Raw genomic sequence first — 14052 nt, 5'->3', positions numbered from 1 at the left:
TATATTACAAGGATTGTCTCGATTACTTCGATGCATTTGTAGACGATAAATGCTGATCCTTGGATTCATTCGTCTTCGACTCAGCGATTTCTGAAAGCTTCTATTGAGAGAAAAATTGTAGTTATGTAAAGTTAACGCTATAATTTGCAAAATTTGAAATTTCAACTTTCGTCGAGACTCAATGTAAAGTGAGTTCAGAATCGCAGCTATTTATTCCGGTAAATAGCCACGTAAGGTTGGCAGAAAAAATTAGGAAAAGCCGAAAACTGAAGTAGACGCTCGTCGAATGAATACGAGAATTTCGTCTGTTGGCCAACGATTGCGCAATTGCCTTGAACCAATTTCTTGTTACCTAATCATTTCACGAGTCACACGATTCTAGCGTGATAATAAGCGTGCATACGTATACATACTATACATACGTACAGACATACCTTTGAAATCTCTCCACAATCATTGCATCTTTAAGAGTGTGCCAACTCCGAAATGCAAACGTGTATATATTATCAACCGTGGGTATAATTGCTAGCAGCTAACGATTTACAACGCAGGTTATAACGCATGAGCTTAACTGTATAGATTTCTTCAACTAGATACGCCTAACCCCCTGCATCATGTATTATGATTAATGACCAGAAGCAAATGTGAACGCATCGGCATTCTTTCGTTGAAATTTAATTATGCCACTTCTTATCGTTCTACACTAATCACGTATCTAATATCGATAACATACCTGTAAGCCTTCTGCACCGTTTGTCATCATTCGCGGTGTATATGAGTAGATATATCTGTATCAACGAAGACTTCTTTTCTTTTCTTCTTTTTTTTTTTCTTTATCTACCATTGATTAACGTTCCGTTGGTGGACTTGTATATTTATGTAGGGAATTTTGTCATTTGCAGTGGCGTAAGATTTTATCACAGGCCGGCATCATTTTTCCATCTATTCTAGCATTTTGCCAACTCGAAGGATTATAAATCGTTGCAAAGATCGGGAAAATTTGATATTTATTAAACGCGTGATTGAAACCATGCTGTGTAAGAAGAAAAACATTTCCAAGAAACTGATGTCTCGTTGCGACAACGAGCATCGATCTATTTCCGGAAACTGGTAAAACCACCTACCACACTTTTGTACACACGTACAAATACGATTCATCCAACAATCGATACGTCATTCGCTTTTACGATCGTTACTCTCGTCGCGAGGCTGACCAAAATATGTCCAAGTTATCTCACACCACCTGTCTATACCTTATATGCGTTTGCGAACAATTGCATGAAACCAGAATCTCACGGTCCCGCATATTTCTGGACCCGCACGTAAGATCATACACGCAGATAATTCGACGCCTGATAACGCGAGGTTGTATCAGAAACGTTGTGGAATATCTCACGACTTGTGACTAGTACCGTCGATTTCCGCCGGCGGCGCTGCGTCTCGGCGTTACGTCATTCGACTCCAGCCAGTTGCAAGACTCGCGCGAAAAATTGATAAGTTTGAATTTGAAAGTGATGGAACCGCGCGCGCCGCGCTTGCAAAGTTGTCAGACCGATTCTTTCGCCTCGCCTCCGTTTATCCAATCCCGATATCCAACGCCGCATTCCGCACCGATTGTAACTCGAAATCCCGTTCGCTTCGTTGAGGGGTTCTTGCGGCCGGCTGTATCCCACCTGCATTGACTCCGTTCACACCTACGAGAGGGTCTGCAGATAAAATTGGGTCTGGGCGCCGCGTCTGAGTTTGCGCGATAAGCGGAAATATACTCGGATAATAAACGTGTGCATATATAGGGTACATTATCCGTACGTACAGCGCATCGCGTTACATATGTCGTAACAATACGTGAAAATGCGCCAGTTTACAAACGTGTTTTAACGAGAGAAAGTGCAACACGATATGCATTAACCTAACGGAGGAAAGTTTATTTTCTTTCTCTTACTTTTTATTCTTCAATGTTACACATTGTAATGTTAAAAAAATGTCGCTCCGTTTGCTTCTACTTCTTTTTTCACGGCTGCTGTTTCTTCGTTCCCTTCTCGTTTTCTAATTTTTTATATCGCCGTTTGGTCTGTCCCCCGCAGTCTTGCGCCGCGCTTCTATTGATAGAAGGAGAGAGAAGGAGACACGGGATATGCAGAAGAGGATCGAGCATAAAATACTAGCTGGCATGTGCATCGGGCCGGCGACCAATGCCGGCGAGAAGACCAACGCGAAGAGATATTATACACTGTACAGGGGATAAGGAACACGTGTCCAGAGGCTTACTTAGACTGAAATCATGTCTCGAGCTCATTTTCTTATATTTTTCTTTCAATAATATGTCCATATGTATATTGCATACAGGCTTGTATTCCAGGCGTAGAGAAGAAGAACGAGGAGAAAAATTTCTCGTTGTGTACGTGCGATGGTTTACGACCATCTTAAATACCTACGTGCGGCTAGGTTTTTATTAAACTTTGAGGAAACTTTTTCACTCGATCCCTCAGTTTTTTTTCTCCCATCAGGCCTCGTCTTGTTATTAACGAATCAGAAAAATTGCTCTCAACTTTTACGTGATATTTATTTTTCTTCTCTTTTTCCTTTATTTTCCGTTTGTCTTTGGGTATGCATTCTTTTCTATTCTCAAACTCGAAAATTGTCCACTTACCTACTTGACAAAACAGCCTGTCTTCGATTCGTTCAATTTCTACGTATAAATAACAGATTATACGATGGTTATACAGAGCGCAACTCGATTCAGCTGACTAATAGTATAAGTAAGTGGCGTGTTCGAGGGGTATTCATCACTCGAAACACCCCTTAACCATAGGATAATTCTATACTTTACGTCTATAACAGAAATGATTTCACTCCAGCGTTAATTCTTTCAAAGCCTGACAGGTGAAAATGACCTCTATGCCGGGGGAGCCCGCGCTTACCAATTAACATTCTTCTCCTCCTCCCTCTTCTTCCTCTTCCTTCTTCTCCTTCTTCTTCTTCTTCTTCTTCTTCTTCTTCTTCTTCTTCTTCTTCTTCTTCTTCTTCTTCTAGGGTCTAATTTACCAACTAGAAGCATCTTCTCGGAATCTCCTGTACGTGTATATATATATTATATACACAGCAATACTCAGTAACTCACCACCCGACAGAACTAACCTGCATTTTCGTTTTCCTCCCCAACTTCTTCCTTCTTTTCTTTGCATTTCCTCGCAATTTCGAAAAAAAAAATTGACAAACTTAATGTGTTTAAGGATATTTTTTTAACCGAGTATTGGCACTTTTACGTTAATTTCTATTAATGATAATTATAAGCTGCGACGACTTTTCCGAAATTGCGAGTAAACTTTAAACCGAGTTTATCGATATGGAAAAAAAAAAAAAAACAATCCGTATCAGGAAATTTGTAAAAAATAGTTTTCTCTACAATTTTATAAAAATTATACCCCACCCGCGACGATCTCGCAGTATAACCGTACCAAACATTATCTATCTTCGATACTGGAACCCCTCTTATCCTCGTACCGTTCGTCTCTTTCCTTCCTTTTTGCTTTCCTCCAATTCGGAAGTGGAAATTGAGATGAAAATTGGTCCGATTGGTACAGGAATGATAAGATATCGGGCGTGAAAGTGGACGCGATAACCGGCCAGCGCATACATTATGTATCCAAATACATAAAGAAGGGGGGAAAAAAGAAAGGTACCACCGCGGGGCGCCTTCCTGGGTAGGGCTGAGAAATTCTTCGAGAGGAGGAGATACGGTCAGAATGTCAGAGGCAGAGAGCCGGTATTCCGTCCCTCTCCCTCTCTCTCTCTCTCTCTCTCTCCTCTCGCTGCAGCGCTGCAGCCTGCCGGTGTGCTATGCGGTGCATTCTGTCAAGCGTGAGTCGGGATGCTGCCCCGTCCCATCGACTCCCACCCAAGGCGCATCCATTGACGCCTCGCTTCGCGTTTATGAATGAACCTCCCTTCCTGTTACCCGCTCATCTAGCCGCGTTGCTTCCTCCACGCAACGCGTGTCCTCCTCCGCCATTACGCAACAAGGGCGAACTTGCAACCTCCCTCTTATTCCCGGGGCTTTTTTTTTCTTGTTAGTTTTTTTGTTCTTCGTTGTCAAAAATTATTGCGAATTTACTGCACATTTAAATGTACAAAAGAGTTCTCGATTCACGAAGTCAGCTTCCAAATTTACAAACTCGGTACAGCTACACGAATCACTGTGTATTTTCATTTGCCAAACGGTGTTGTAAATTATTAAATTTATGGTGAATTCGCACAAGAATTTTTAACAGTGTACTTTTGTTTTCTACTATTATTTGTCATTTCTATCAATCTCGCGTCGTATGACACAATTTCTTTCGTTTGTTTAGATTCCACTTGATTATTATTTCTTTTTAACTCGCACTTGCAGTTATTTGATTCCAATTGCTTGCATATTATACGATGTGCCCTTCGATTACGCCGTTATTTCTTTTTTTATTATTTATATCGTTCTTTTTCATCTTTTATTAAATACACTTGAAAGCAAAGAGGTGTACTGTGTTAATGTACAATGTAACAAAGCCTAAATAGCAGCGGAACAAAGGGGGGAAGGAAACGTACCTACCCGTGAATTTGAGATACGTTGTGTGGGCGTAGAAGGATTTCGTCCCGTCGTCGTTTCTGCAACAGGCGATTATAACTACACTCGCCGCGAAAAACGACACGCCGGATATTACGTCACCGCCCACCGCTAGCGTACATCATACATACAAATTCTCTCCCGCGTTACATTATAATACGTATAGTAGTAGAACCATAATATGCACAACAAATACGCACATGCGTAAAAACACCGTGGACACAAGACTCCAGTCCAGATATATTTACCTTCAATATTATATATAGCGTGCAGCGAAGTTTCACGAAATTTTATCGTGCAAAGAAATCTCAGACAATGAACCGCAAGTGCATAGATATTAACAAACGTGACCGGAGGGGGGAAATACTTTGAAATAAATATACAAAACGTCCAAGTTTTCGACGAATTAATTGGCGAGCCTCGACTTGTGTATTATTTATTTATTATACGCTTTGAAAAAAATCACCATACTCGTGTGAAAAATCAGGCATAATTGGGCGAAATTAGTCAAACGACAAGGCTGGAGGAACGATGAGTAAAAAATGCGTGAATAATTGTCGGAATTAAAATTTCGTCCGATTAATTACGACAGCTGTGCATAGCGCGAACGTGGATCTGGACGCATGTATTCAACGGCAACTCCGCTGCCATTACATGTAGCGGTAACGGCATGTGTATGTATAATAATACAAGTCGAAATCGTGACCTGAAGATTTGCACATGCTGCTCCGCGTGCGGGCACAAATGTATATGCTATAACGTAATATAAATATTGTCAAATTCGCCACGTCCGGTTGTAAGTTTGAATTCGTAGAACCACGCTGGTCAGTATGCACTTTTACAGGTACGCAAAACCAAGCGTGTTTCACACTCTGGTGTATCGTGTGTTACATATTAGGTACACGAGTGCCCGGGTAAAGATAAAAGAGACAAAAGTTGCGTTACAAACCACGCTGAAAATATTCAACGTTATTCAATTGAGCTACCGTATTAGCTGGATGGATAATGCGTCAAGTTTAAATTTTCCTCGATGTCCAAAAATTTCAGAGGATGAGACGAAGGAAAAAACATCTCCGTTTTTATTATATACAATTACAGTACACGCGGTTCTTTGATTCCTATATATATATATATATATATATACACACGACAAAGTTTATAACTTCTCCCTAGCGGTTTATTTCGGACCAGAGAATTTCTAAATCTCCCGGTGGACCTTTGCGTTATGTCTCTAGTTGCCGATTAATTCACCACACGATTATGTTGCGGTTTTTTCGACGTTTGATTATGCTTATCTAAATTTCTGCTGCTGCCGCGGTCGCTGGCAGGGCACTGTTATATTTTACATTCACGGAAGGAAGTCGTTACAGATATACAAGTGGATATTTTACACATAAGTGTACCTACATAATTATAACGCCGAGAATTGCTTACTAAAGTCTGGAATTAGGTCACTTGGATAAATTTCTCATCATTCGGCAACATTTTTTCACAATTTTATCAGAATAAGTTACACTCTTGCATTCGCGTAGTAACGTATAAATACCGTAAGAGGAAAATAATCGTTTATATCGGATATATGATCGAACATGCTGAGAAATTAAATTACCGCAGGCACAAGGCATAAGTCTCGTATAATTACGGTGATACAAAATTATTGTGATAAAATTTACAGCAAGTCAGTGCTAAATAGTCGCGGAAAGTGAGGCAATTAGAAATTTGACGTTCCTGTGACGGATGGTGACCACTTCCTGCTCCGGTGGACTAACCTATTAATCTGTAAACGCTTGCAACAACGTAATCACACAACGTTCGGAGTTTTATCTGGGCGTCGGAAAAGGACTCTGCGGTGTATAACGTGCATGATAATTACACGCTCAGGTCGACCCATTCTGATATAGGAAGCCTATTTTTCTCTCCTAGTTATTATATTTACACATCTTTTCAGTGCTCCGACCACATTGGCCTCGTTTCGAAAATTACGCGTTTACGTTTGTACTGAAATTTTCTTTTCTCTTCGGGAAACGAGGAGGCTTTCCTTTCGAAGGCCCGAAGAGTGATTTTGCAAAGAAAAAAAAAGAAAATAAATAAATACATACGTTCGTTTTTTTAGTACTCGAAATACATATCTCGAGTATCCTGTGCGGTGTGATCCAATCCTTTCTTCCGTCCCAACATGTCAAGCCCCTAAAAACCGTCGTGGTGAAAAAGTAAATAAACAAATGGACAAAAGTGGGTACGAGGATAAAAATGCAGGTGAAAAAAAACAAACCAAAAAAGGGTATTTGACGCGGTAGCTGACGGGTATTGAAATACGATCAGAATGTTGATCTGCGGTGTAAGTGTATCACTCGATGCGAGACAGGACCGATGGTATGTGAGGTGAGAGCTGCGGTGTACGTATAACGCGAGTGATACCTGCCTGCGGACTACGGTGTTATTACATGTGCACGCATTTTATTTTACTTAATTTTTTGTTTTTTTTCTCTCTCTCTCCACGAGGAACTTCGCGGGGAAATATATGCAGGCGTAGTGGTACGTGGTCTTGGTAGAGTCAACGTGAAACAATGCGCGTTGTAAGCGAATCCCGGCCGCTTGCGCGAGAAGCGCATATTTCCTAACGTCACACACGCGCGTTGTTACCGGTGCACGTACGTAGACGTAGGTATACAATATTGTACTGGAAGAATTCTCAGCAAGTAAAGAAGCCGATACGTTCAGCGTTGCACCTCTTGACTCCGCGACCCACATCGAAGTCGATAAAAGCTTCGCCGCGCGGCAGAAGGGTGGACGTAGCCTGTGTACTCGCGTGGAACCTTGCGTGGAAACGTACGAAGTCAAAGCGAATTTTAAACACTGACAAATTACCCCCATTGTCGAGTTAAGGTATCCTATACTTCACCGCGGTCAGGATTCATTCGAGTAATCTTTGCCGCAGCAGCTACTCGCTTCCAGGGCACGTAAGGTACCTTGACTATTTTTACCCAGCTTACCGTATCACTTCAGGACGTACGGAGAATAGATTTATCAAGTGGAAAAGAGAGCCTGTTCAAAACATTCATCCTCTGGGAACGTGGACTCCTGCAGTCTTCGGCATCCGGGGTGAGGTCAACGCTTTACCATCGTCGTCATCTTTCGCTCGCTCGGTTATATCTCAATGAGAGGATAAATCCGTCGAGTCGGATCGACTTGTTTCGATAAACTTGCATCGCACACCGCGCTCGAACGCGATACACGTGCGTACGTGTAATTACACGCAGCGTAAACTTGCGAACGAATCACGAATTTCCGGGATAATCTAATCTGCATAAATCGCGACGAGTGGACCGAACGACCTCAAGAAACAATTAGTTACGTCACACGGCGCTGCTACTCGGTTGGACGGTGAACGACCGCCGAGGATCGCGTACCACCAAATATCGCAGAATAACGCAGGTATCCAACGCAGGTGGGTGGGTCAAGAATTTCGCATTCTCCGACTGCAGCGCGGCTGGAAGGAGGACGGCAGACGGCACTGCAGACGTCGAAGCGAGTGTGCGTCTTGTGTCCCACACGCACGCCTGGTTAAACTCGGCGAAGGCGGCAGAAACGCGCGTGTGTGCGCGACAAAGATACGCGAACGCGCGCCGGCGTGTGTAAGATAAATAGCACGCGGAGATGCGAGTGTTGCGAGTGTACCTTATACCGGCCATCCTCATCCCCACAACGTCGGCTGCACGTATGCGGGGTCGAGGAAGTAATTCTGGGAAGAGAAGCAAGCTGCAGGCTGCGCTCCCTGCACAGGGTATAAATATGACGTATGTTCGTTCAAACGTGATCCCGGTGAGACTCGGAGGAGCTTTTAATGCGCCCGCATTTCTACGTATCAAAATTTCCTCGCTGTATAATAATCGAGTGCGGCAATGCGAGGAAACGTCGAAACCCTGGCGTGTGTGGTCTGCGAACGATTCTCGTTGTCCCCGCACGCGAGGAGAACGAAACGCCAAAATTTCGCCGTTCGCACGCGGGTCTCTGGTTATACGTGCCGGTGCCGCGTTACCCTGGATATGTGGGTGTATTTAATGCCGCGTATGAGTTTCGCCGCGAGGAACCGCATCTTCTGGGGATCCAGTGCTCCGGTCGTGCTCTCCTTAATCATGCGGGCGTTCAGACTTATCTGCCGCTGCGGGGATCAGACGCCGCGTGGCCAAAGGCCAAATTAATTATTCCTTGTTTTAGACGCCGGGTACGCTGAGTTTTCGGATTATTTACCGAGCCGCGTTCTCGGGCGTGCTTCGCAAAGTGGAAAACATCCCGCTGAGTATTTTCGAAGGAGTGTTCGGTAAGAAGAAAATGAGAGAGCAGATTTTACTAAAAAACTGCAGGAAAAGAGGAACACGTTAGGTTTTTGTTTTTTTATAAAATATACTCCGCGAGATGGAGAATTTATTCTAGAAACCGTGAAAACCGATGCGTGCAAAGTAAAATCTGCTATATTTATAGTGACAAATATAGTTGTTGTGAGTATTCTTTTTTTTGTGTTTACCAGAAAACCTGACTTCTTCCTCTTTTCCTGCAGTTTTGAACAAAAATCTGCTCTTTTTCTTCTCGCCGCGTATATCGAGATTCTTTCTACCCTTCGCGAACACAAGCATCTAGGACTAAAGGAGGAAAAGCAAAAGTGAAACCCCCAGGCGAAAGGATCCTTTGAATCCCGAGGTAACCCTGAAGCCGAAACCGAAAGAAACGAAGGAACAGGAAAGGAGTTCTTATTCACTCCTCGCCGGCAGCGGCTGGCCCTGACTTCCACTATATCCTCGAACTATGCATGCGATTGGGAAGTTTTCTCATTACGAAAGCGCGGCCTGTCTCATCCCTATCTGGATGGTGGTCCTTTGACGCCCCTTCGACCGATACGTTGAGAAGAATTCTGAGATGATTATCCTCCCGGCGCATTGTGCGCGTGTAGGTGCGTACGGATAGAGTTTAGTTGGGCGTATAGCGCATTGCGTTCTCTCATCTCAGCACCGGCGCTTCGGTGTGTAATAAATCGGACCTTTGAGACCTTTAATAAGGCATCAAATATCGCGCTTTATCACGACGCTGCGGTGAAACATCTCTTCATAGTTCTCGGCTCTCTGCCCTCTTTTTATTCAATCTCGACGCCCTGTAGAAGCTTCAACAATTTTTAATCCCGACGTTGTACCTGCTACGATAAATCCGTAGGAACACTTTGATAACCGTGTTAGCGGATCTGCGAATCTTTCTGAAATTGCTCTGTCGAAAGCCCGATGAACGCGGTGGTTACCGAAACAACGTATCACTGTACTTCGGTTTTACCTGCTGCTCCATCTTTCCTTCAAGCACCGAACGTGCCAAGGTATCAGTCAGTCGGTTTCTCCTTCTTCCCGCCTGCATTCGCCAGTGCAATCCAAAGAGAGGTAGAGGAGAGGAACGAGGAGGAGAGAGAATCCTCGAGTCGGGGGGTGCGGTGACATCTCTGGAAAGACAACGCGTCGAAGTCGAGGCGTTCCAAGAGAGCGTTCGAGAACCAGATTTCTCACCGAATAACCTGGCTGCATCTCAAACAGATGCGCGCGATACAAACCAAAAACTCTTCTCGTCGTTAGCCTTCGAGCTAGGCGCGTTCCTCGCCGCCGTTCTTGAGCCCTTTTTCCCTCTTCGTCTCTCTCTGTCTCTCTACGGCTCACGATTAATAACTAAAGTCATCCCGATTGCTGACGCGCGGTAACCTCTCTGATAGAGACGAGGCCCGTATAGGCCAGGTCAGGACCACGCTGCGTAGGTCAAGATGCACGTCGGTTACACCCACCACCTCGATTCGAAATGAGTACCTTGCTCGTCCTCCCCTCGCCCAAGTCCATCCCTGTAATTTTTGTTTTCCTGCTTATCTTTTTACATTTTAATCCTGGTTTTTCTCATCCGTACTCAGCGGGACATTTCATATTCTTCAAACGTATCGTGTCTCATCGTGTAGTGATACTGAAATCTGAATTCCAGTGTTCCGATCGTGATCAGCTTTCGAACCCGCTGTGGTTTCAAAAAAAAAAAAATATTCAGATTCTCTCATTTTTCCAACCACTGCAGCACCGACCATGTACCTACAAGACAAAATCGCGGAGTTTAACCAATTTGTAGGGAAACGTTCCGATCACTTGAACCTAACGAATGGCTAAATTGTCGAAGCTGTCGACGACGGTACGCGTTGCGGTTTTCGAGCATCCGTATGTGGTCAAAGTTGCAGATCGAAGTAATTGACAAATTGCACGTCGTACGCTGCACGGAGTGTCATTAGATCAAGGATCGTACCCTGCCCTGCCTCTTTCCTTGAATATTTTCATCGCGAGACGATGCACGGACACGCAGAGCGCGCCACTTTCCAATTAACATAAAAACCGAACCACGCCTCACGCGCACTCTTTGATATAGGTGATTACTTATCCTTCCTACAATGAATTGAGCGATTACCCCTCTCGGTATATCCTCCAATACATATTTATGAATCATCAGCATTCATGCGTCTCGTTGCTCTCGGCAACAGAATAACTCTGCCGTTTCAATACTCGCGAATCTATTATGTTATTTTCAACAAACGGTCATTTCTGCTCCTCTCTACCGGTATAAGGTACAACTTATCTAATTTAACCTAGACCGGTAGTTGTTACTTCTTGCAGACGGTCGCATATTCAGGGCTTAATAAAATTTTGTCCAGCACGTCGAATTATTTCTCATGTAATATCTACTATTTTTTTTTGTTTTTTGTTGTTCCAGTTTTTGCAGAAGGCTCGGGAGGTTGGCAGGTCATTCGGAATTCGATTTATTATCGCCCTCCTCTTACTTCACCGATCCTAGGAAGAGAAGCACGACCCTAGAGTCCGAGGAATGAGGAAAATTTGGAGAACCCTGCAGGTAAGAGTATACGCGTTTTTTTTTTTTGTTCCCATGCTAAAATCCCCGGGTTTGCCGGTAACCTGTACAGTGAAGAGATTTGCTAAGCGCATTTCACGCCTCTCAATCTTTCGAGGGTTTCTCCTTTGCGTTCGGCTTCGAAGGTCCTGGATCCTCGATTCTCTTTCGTTTCGCCGCTCGGGCTCCGGGCGCCTAGCGCCATCAGTTTTAAGTCCCCAGTTCTCAGTAGGACCTGTTATTTCTAACCGGCAGATGAGGAAAAATACTAATAATAATAACACGCCCGCAGAGAGTTTCTGCAAAAATCATCTCCGTCCGCCTCCTCTTCAACATTCACGAGATAGGCGGTCCCGATAGTCCCGTTGGTTTGCTTCTACACGAGATCCTGCACCAAGGATCTACGATGCGGTTGGTAAAAATATGACAGGATAGGACGATGATTCTTTAACTTCACCGACTCGCGGCGTAGGGTTATTCGCCAACATCTCGTCGAAAGAGAAACGAGGATTTACAAGTCGTGCGGTCATGAGAAATGTAACAAGCAAACGTACCTTACGGAAAATACTGCAAGGTTATGATCTTGCCGTGTAATTAGAGCGAACCGATAGTACCCTACATGACCGAACAAAATTAGTGTTCTTCGTCTTTTTCGTTCTTCTTCTCGTTTTTATCCCGCGCATAGTGGAGCACGGCCGCGCTGCCGTAAGGCGCGAGAACATTTAAGATAACAATACACGTACGTAGATACTTTTACAAATAGGGGTAAGAACATTCACTTAAACTTATCTCGAGTCTAACAAGACTCATAAAAATTCCTTTGTACCCGTGCGCGCCGTTCCAGCAGCCCGCAAGAACGGACGAGATAAACTCCCAGCGGAGGTAAGAAGGTACCCTAGGGTTACACGACTGCCTGTACGAAGGTAGGTAGGTTGGTACTCGTCTCTGCGCGCTGCCTCTGCCCGACCTGAACCTTGGAGTCGTCCTCACGCCTACCCAAGTCCGCTGCATTTTTCGTAAATCAGCCGGCGGCAGTGATCGGCCAATTTATTTTGGCGCCCAGCATATGTCGCGAGTCACGATTGCCTGAAAATCGAAGCGTATCGGATGACTTTGGAGGACAGTGTGGAGAAATCAAGTTGACACCCTTCGCGTTTGCACGCGCGTGTACGTGTGTACCTATGTATACAGCGTGTGTGTATTCCTGACACTTTATAGACACAGCGCCGACGTCGTCGTGCCGCGTGGCTGAGAGGCATTTGAGTTATTTGAAGAAAATTTAACGACTATTAATACCGACGACCCTGTATAGACCAACTTTCGAATCTCGATCCCACAGGACTAGCGAGCGAAGTGTATACGTTTTGAAGAATCGAGATTTCAACGACGTCGTCTGTACTGTGTATATTACGTGTGAGCATCTGCCGCACGAAAAGTCGATAAAATTGGTTGTTCAGCCCGGACCGCGGGTGATAAAAATCCTAGCGAGTACGAGAGATCGGGTCAAATCTCGCGGCTGTATCATATTCAGCCGGTTTCCGAATTCCTTTGAAATATCGTTGGAAAAATTCCGGATTCTCTCGTCCTTTGAGGCTAGGAATTTGGTTAGGAAACGGACGGGTCGCGGAGGGCGACGAGTCGACGGTCGGCGACCTTCGGACGACGAGGACTTCGCTGTCCTCGTCCCGTGGAATACGCAAAAAGTTTCACTCCGGGACGCGAGAGGGGCGAGACTCGTATAAAGCTGTATTTGGTCAGAACTACCGACCATGAGACTCGAGTCTTTATAGATTTCAAGGGTGAGAACCATCGTTCTCGTTTACTCGCGACTCGGCTGCAAGATCCGCTTCTCTAGGTTCCCGTCGTTCCGGCTATTTCCAACCTCTTCTTCTTCTTCGTCGCGTGGTCCTCATCAAGGATCAGCGAAGGAATCGACCCGTGAATGGATTTCGAGTCACGAAGAAATTAGGGAAGAGGAGATACTGTTCCATATGCTGCGATGCACGTTGTCGTCTTTTGACGGGTACGCGACGTGCAAAACCCTTCAAGAAGCTGCAGCTGAGACTCGGGGAGATTTAACAATGTGTTTTATTAATTACTAGCTTATACATATATATATGTATACGTATATATATATATATATATATATGTACGTACCCATGTATAATACTTCCTCGAGTGTAACTCACTTCGCCAGTAAGTTTATAGACACGCCGATGCTGCACGAGCATCATCGTCAAACGCGTTTCTTGTTCTGCAGTCTTTACGACGACGCCTTGATTCCGCGTCATTATTTTACCATTACCCTTTACACCTGCAGTCCATACCTTTAGTGGATGACGATATTAAAGTGTAGCTTAAAGAAGCTTCCGTACAATCGGCACTTGCGTGGAGACAGAAGAGTTTGTCAACGAACTTTTTAACTCTTTTCTGTACATCACACCGTGCGACTAAGAACTATACAAATTTCGGTGCAACCACAGTGTCGTGTTTCTGAAAAATGTGCCAGGAGGAAGTTGACGAACACTCGGAGAGAATCATGTCGA

General features: G+C 44.3%; 1 protein-coding gene across 2 annotated transcripts in view; it reads left to right on the top strand.

Annotated features, from left to right (window-relative positions):
* The window catches only part of CycD (cyclin D), a 120977-nt gene that overhangs the window by 77519 nt on the left and 29406 nt on the right, over nt 1–14052 (top strand). Inside the window, exon 4 of one of the 2 annotated variants that reach the window (XM_046630742.2) lies at nt 11372–11509. In XM_046630742.2, coding sequence (XP_046486698.1) covers nt 11483–11509 — 27 coding nt within the window. In that variant the 5' untranslated portion in view covers nt 11372–11482. Of the gene's footprint in view, nt 1–11371; nt 11510–14052 lie in introns of those variants that run through there. The other variant, XM_046630741.2, reaches the window with a different exon arrangement.

Source organism: Neodiprion pinetum, chromosome 6 (genome assembly GCF_021155775.2).
Source record: "Neodiprion pinetum isolate iyNeoPine1 chromosome 6, iyNeoPine1.2, whole genome shotgun sequence".
Classification (NCBI taxonomy): domain Eukaryota; kingdom Metazoa; phylum Arthropoda; class Insecta; order Hymenoptera; family Diprionidae; genus Neodiprion; species Neodiprion pinetum.
Note: the sequence above shows the minus strand (reverse complement) of the source record. Positions and strands in the feature narration are given on the sequence as shown.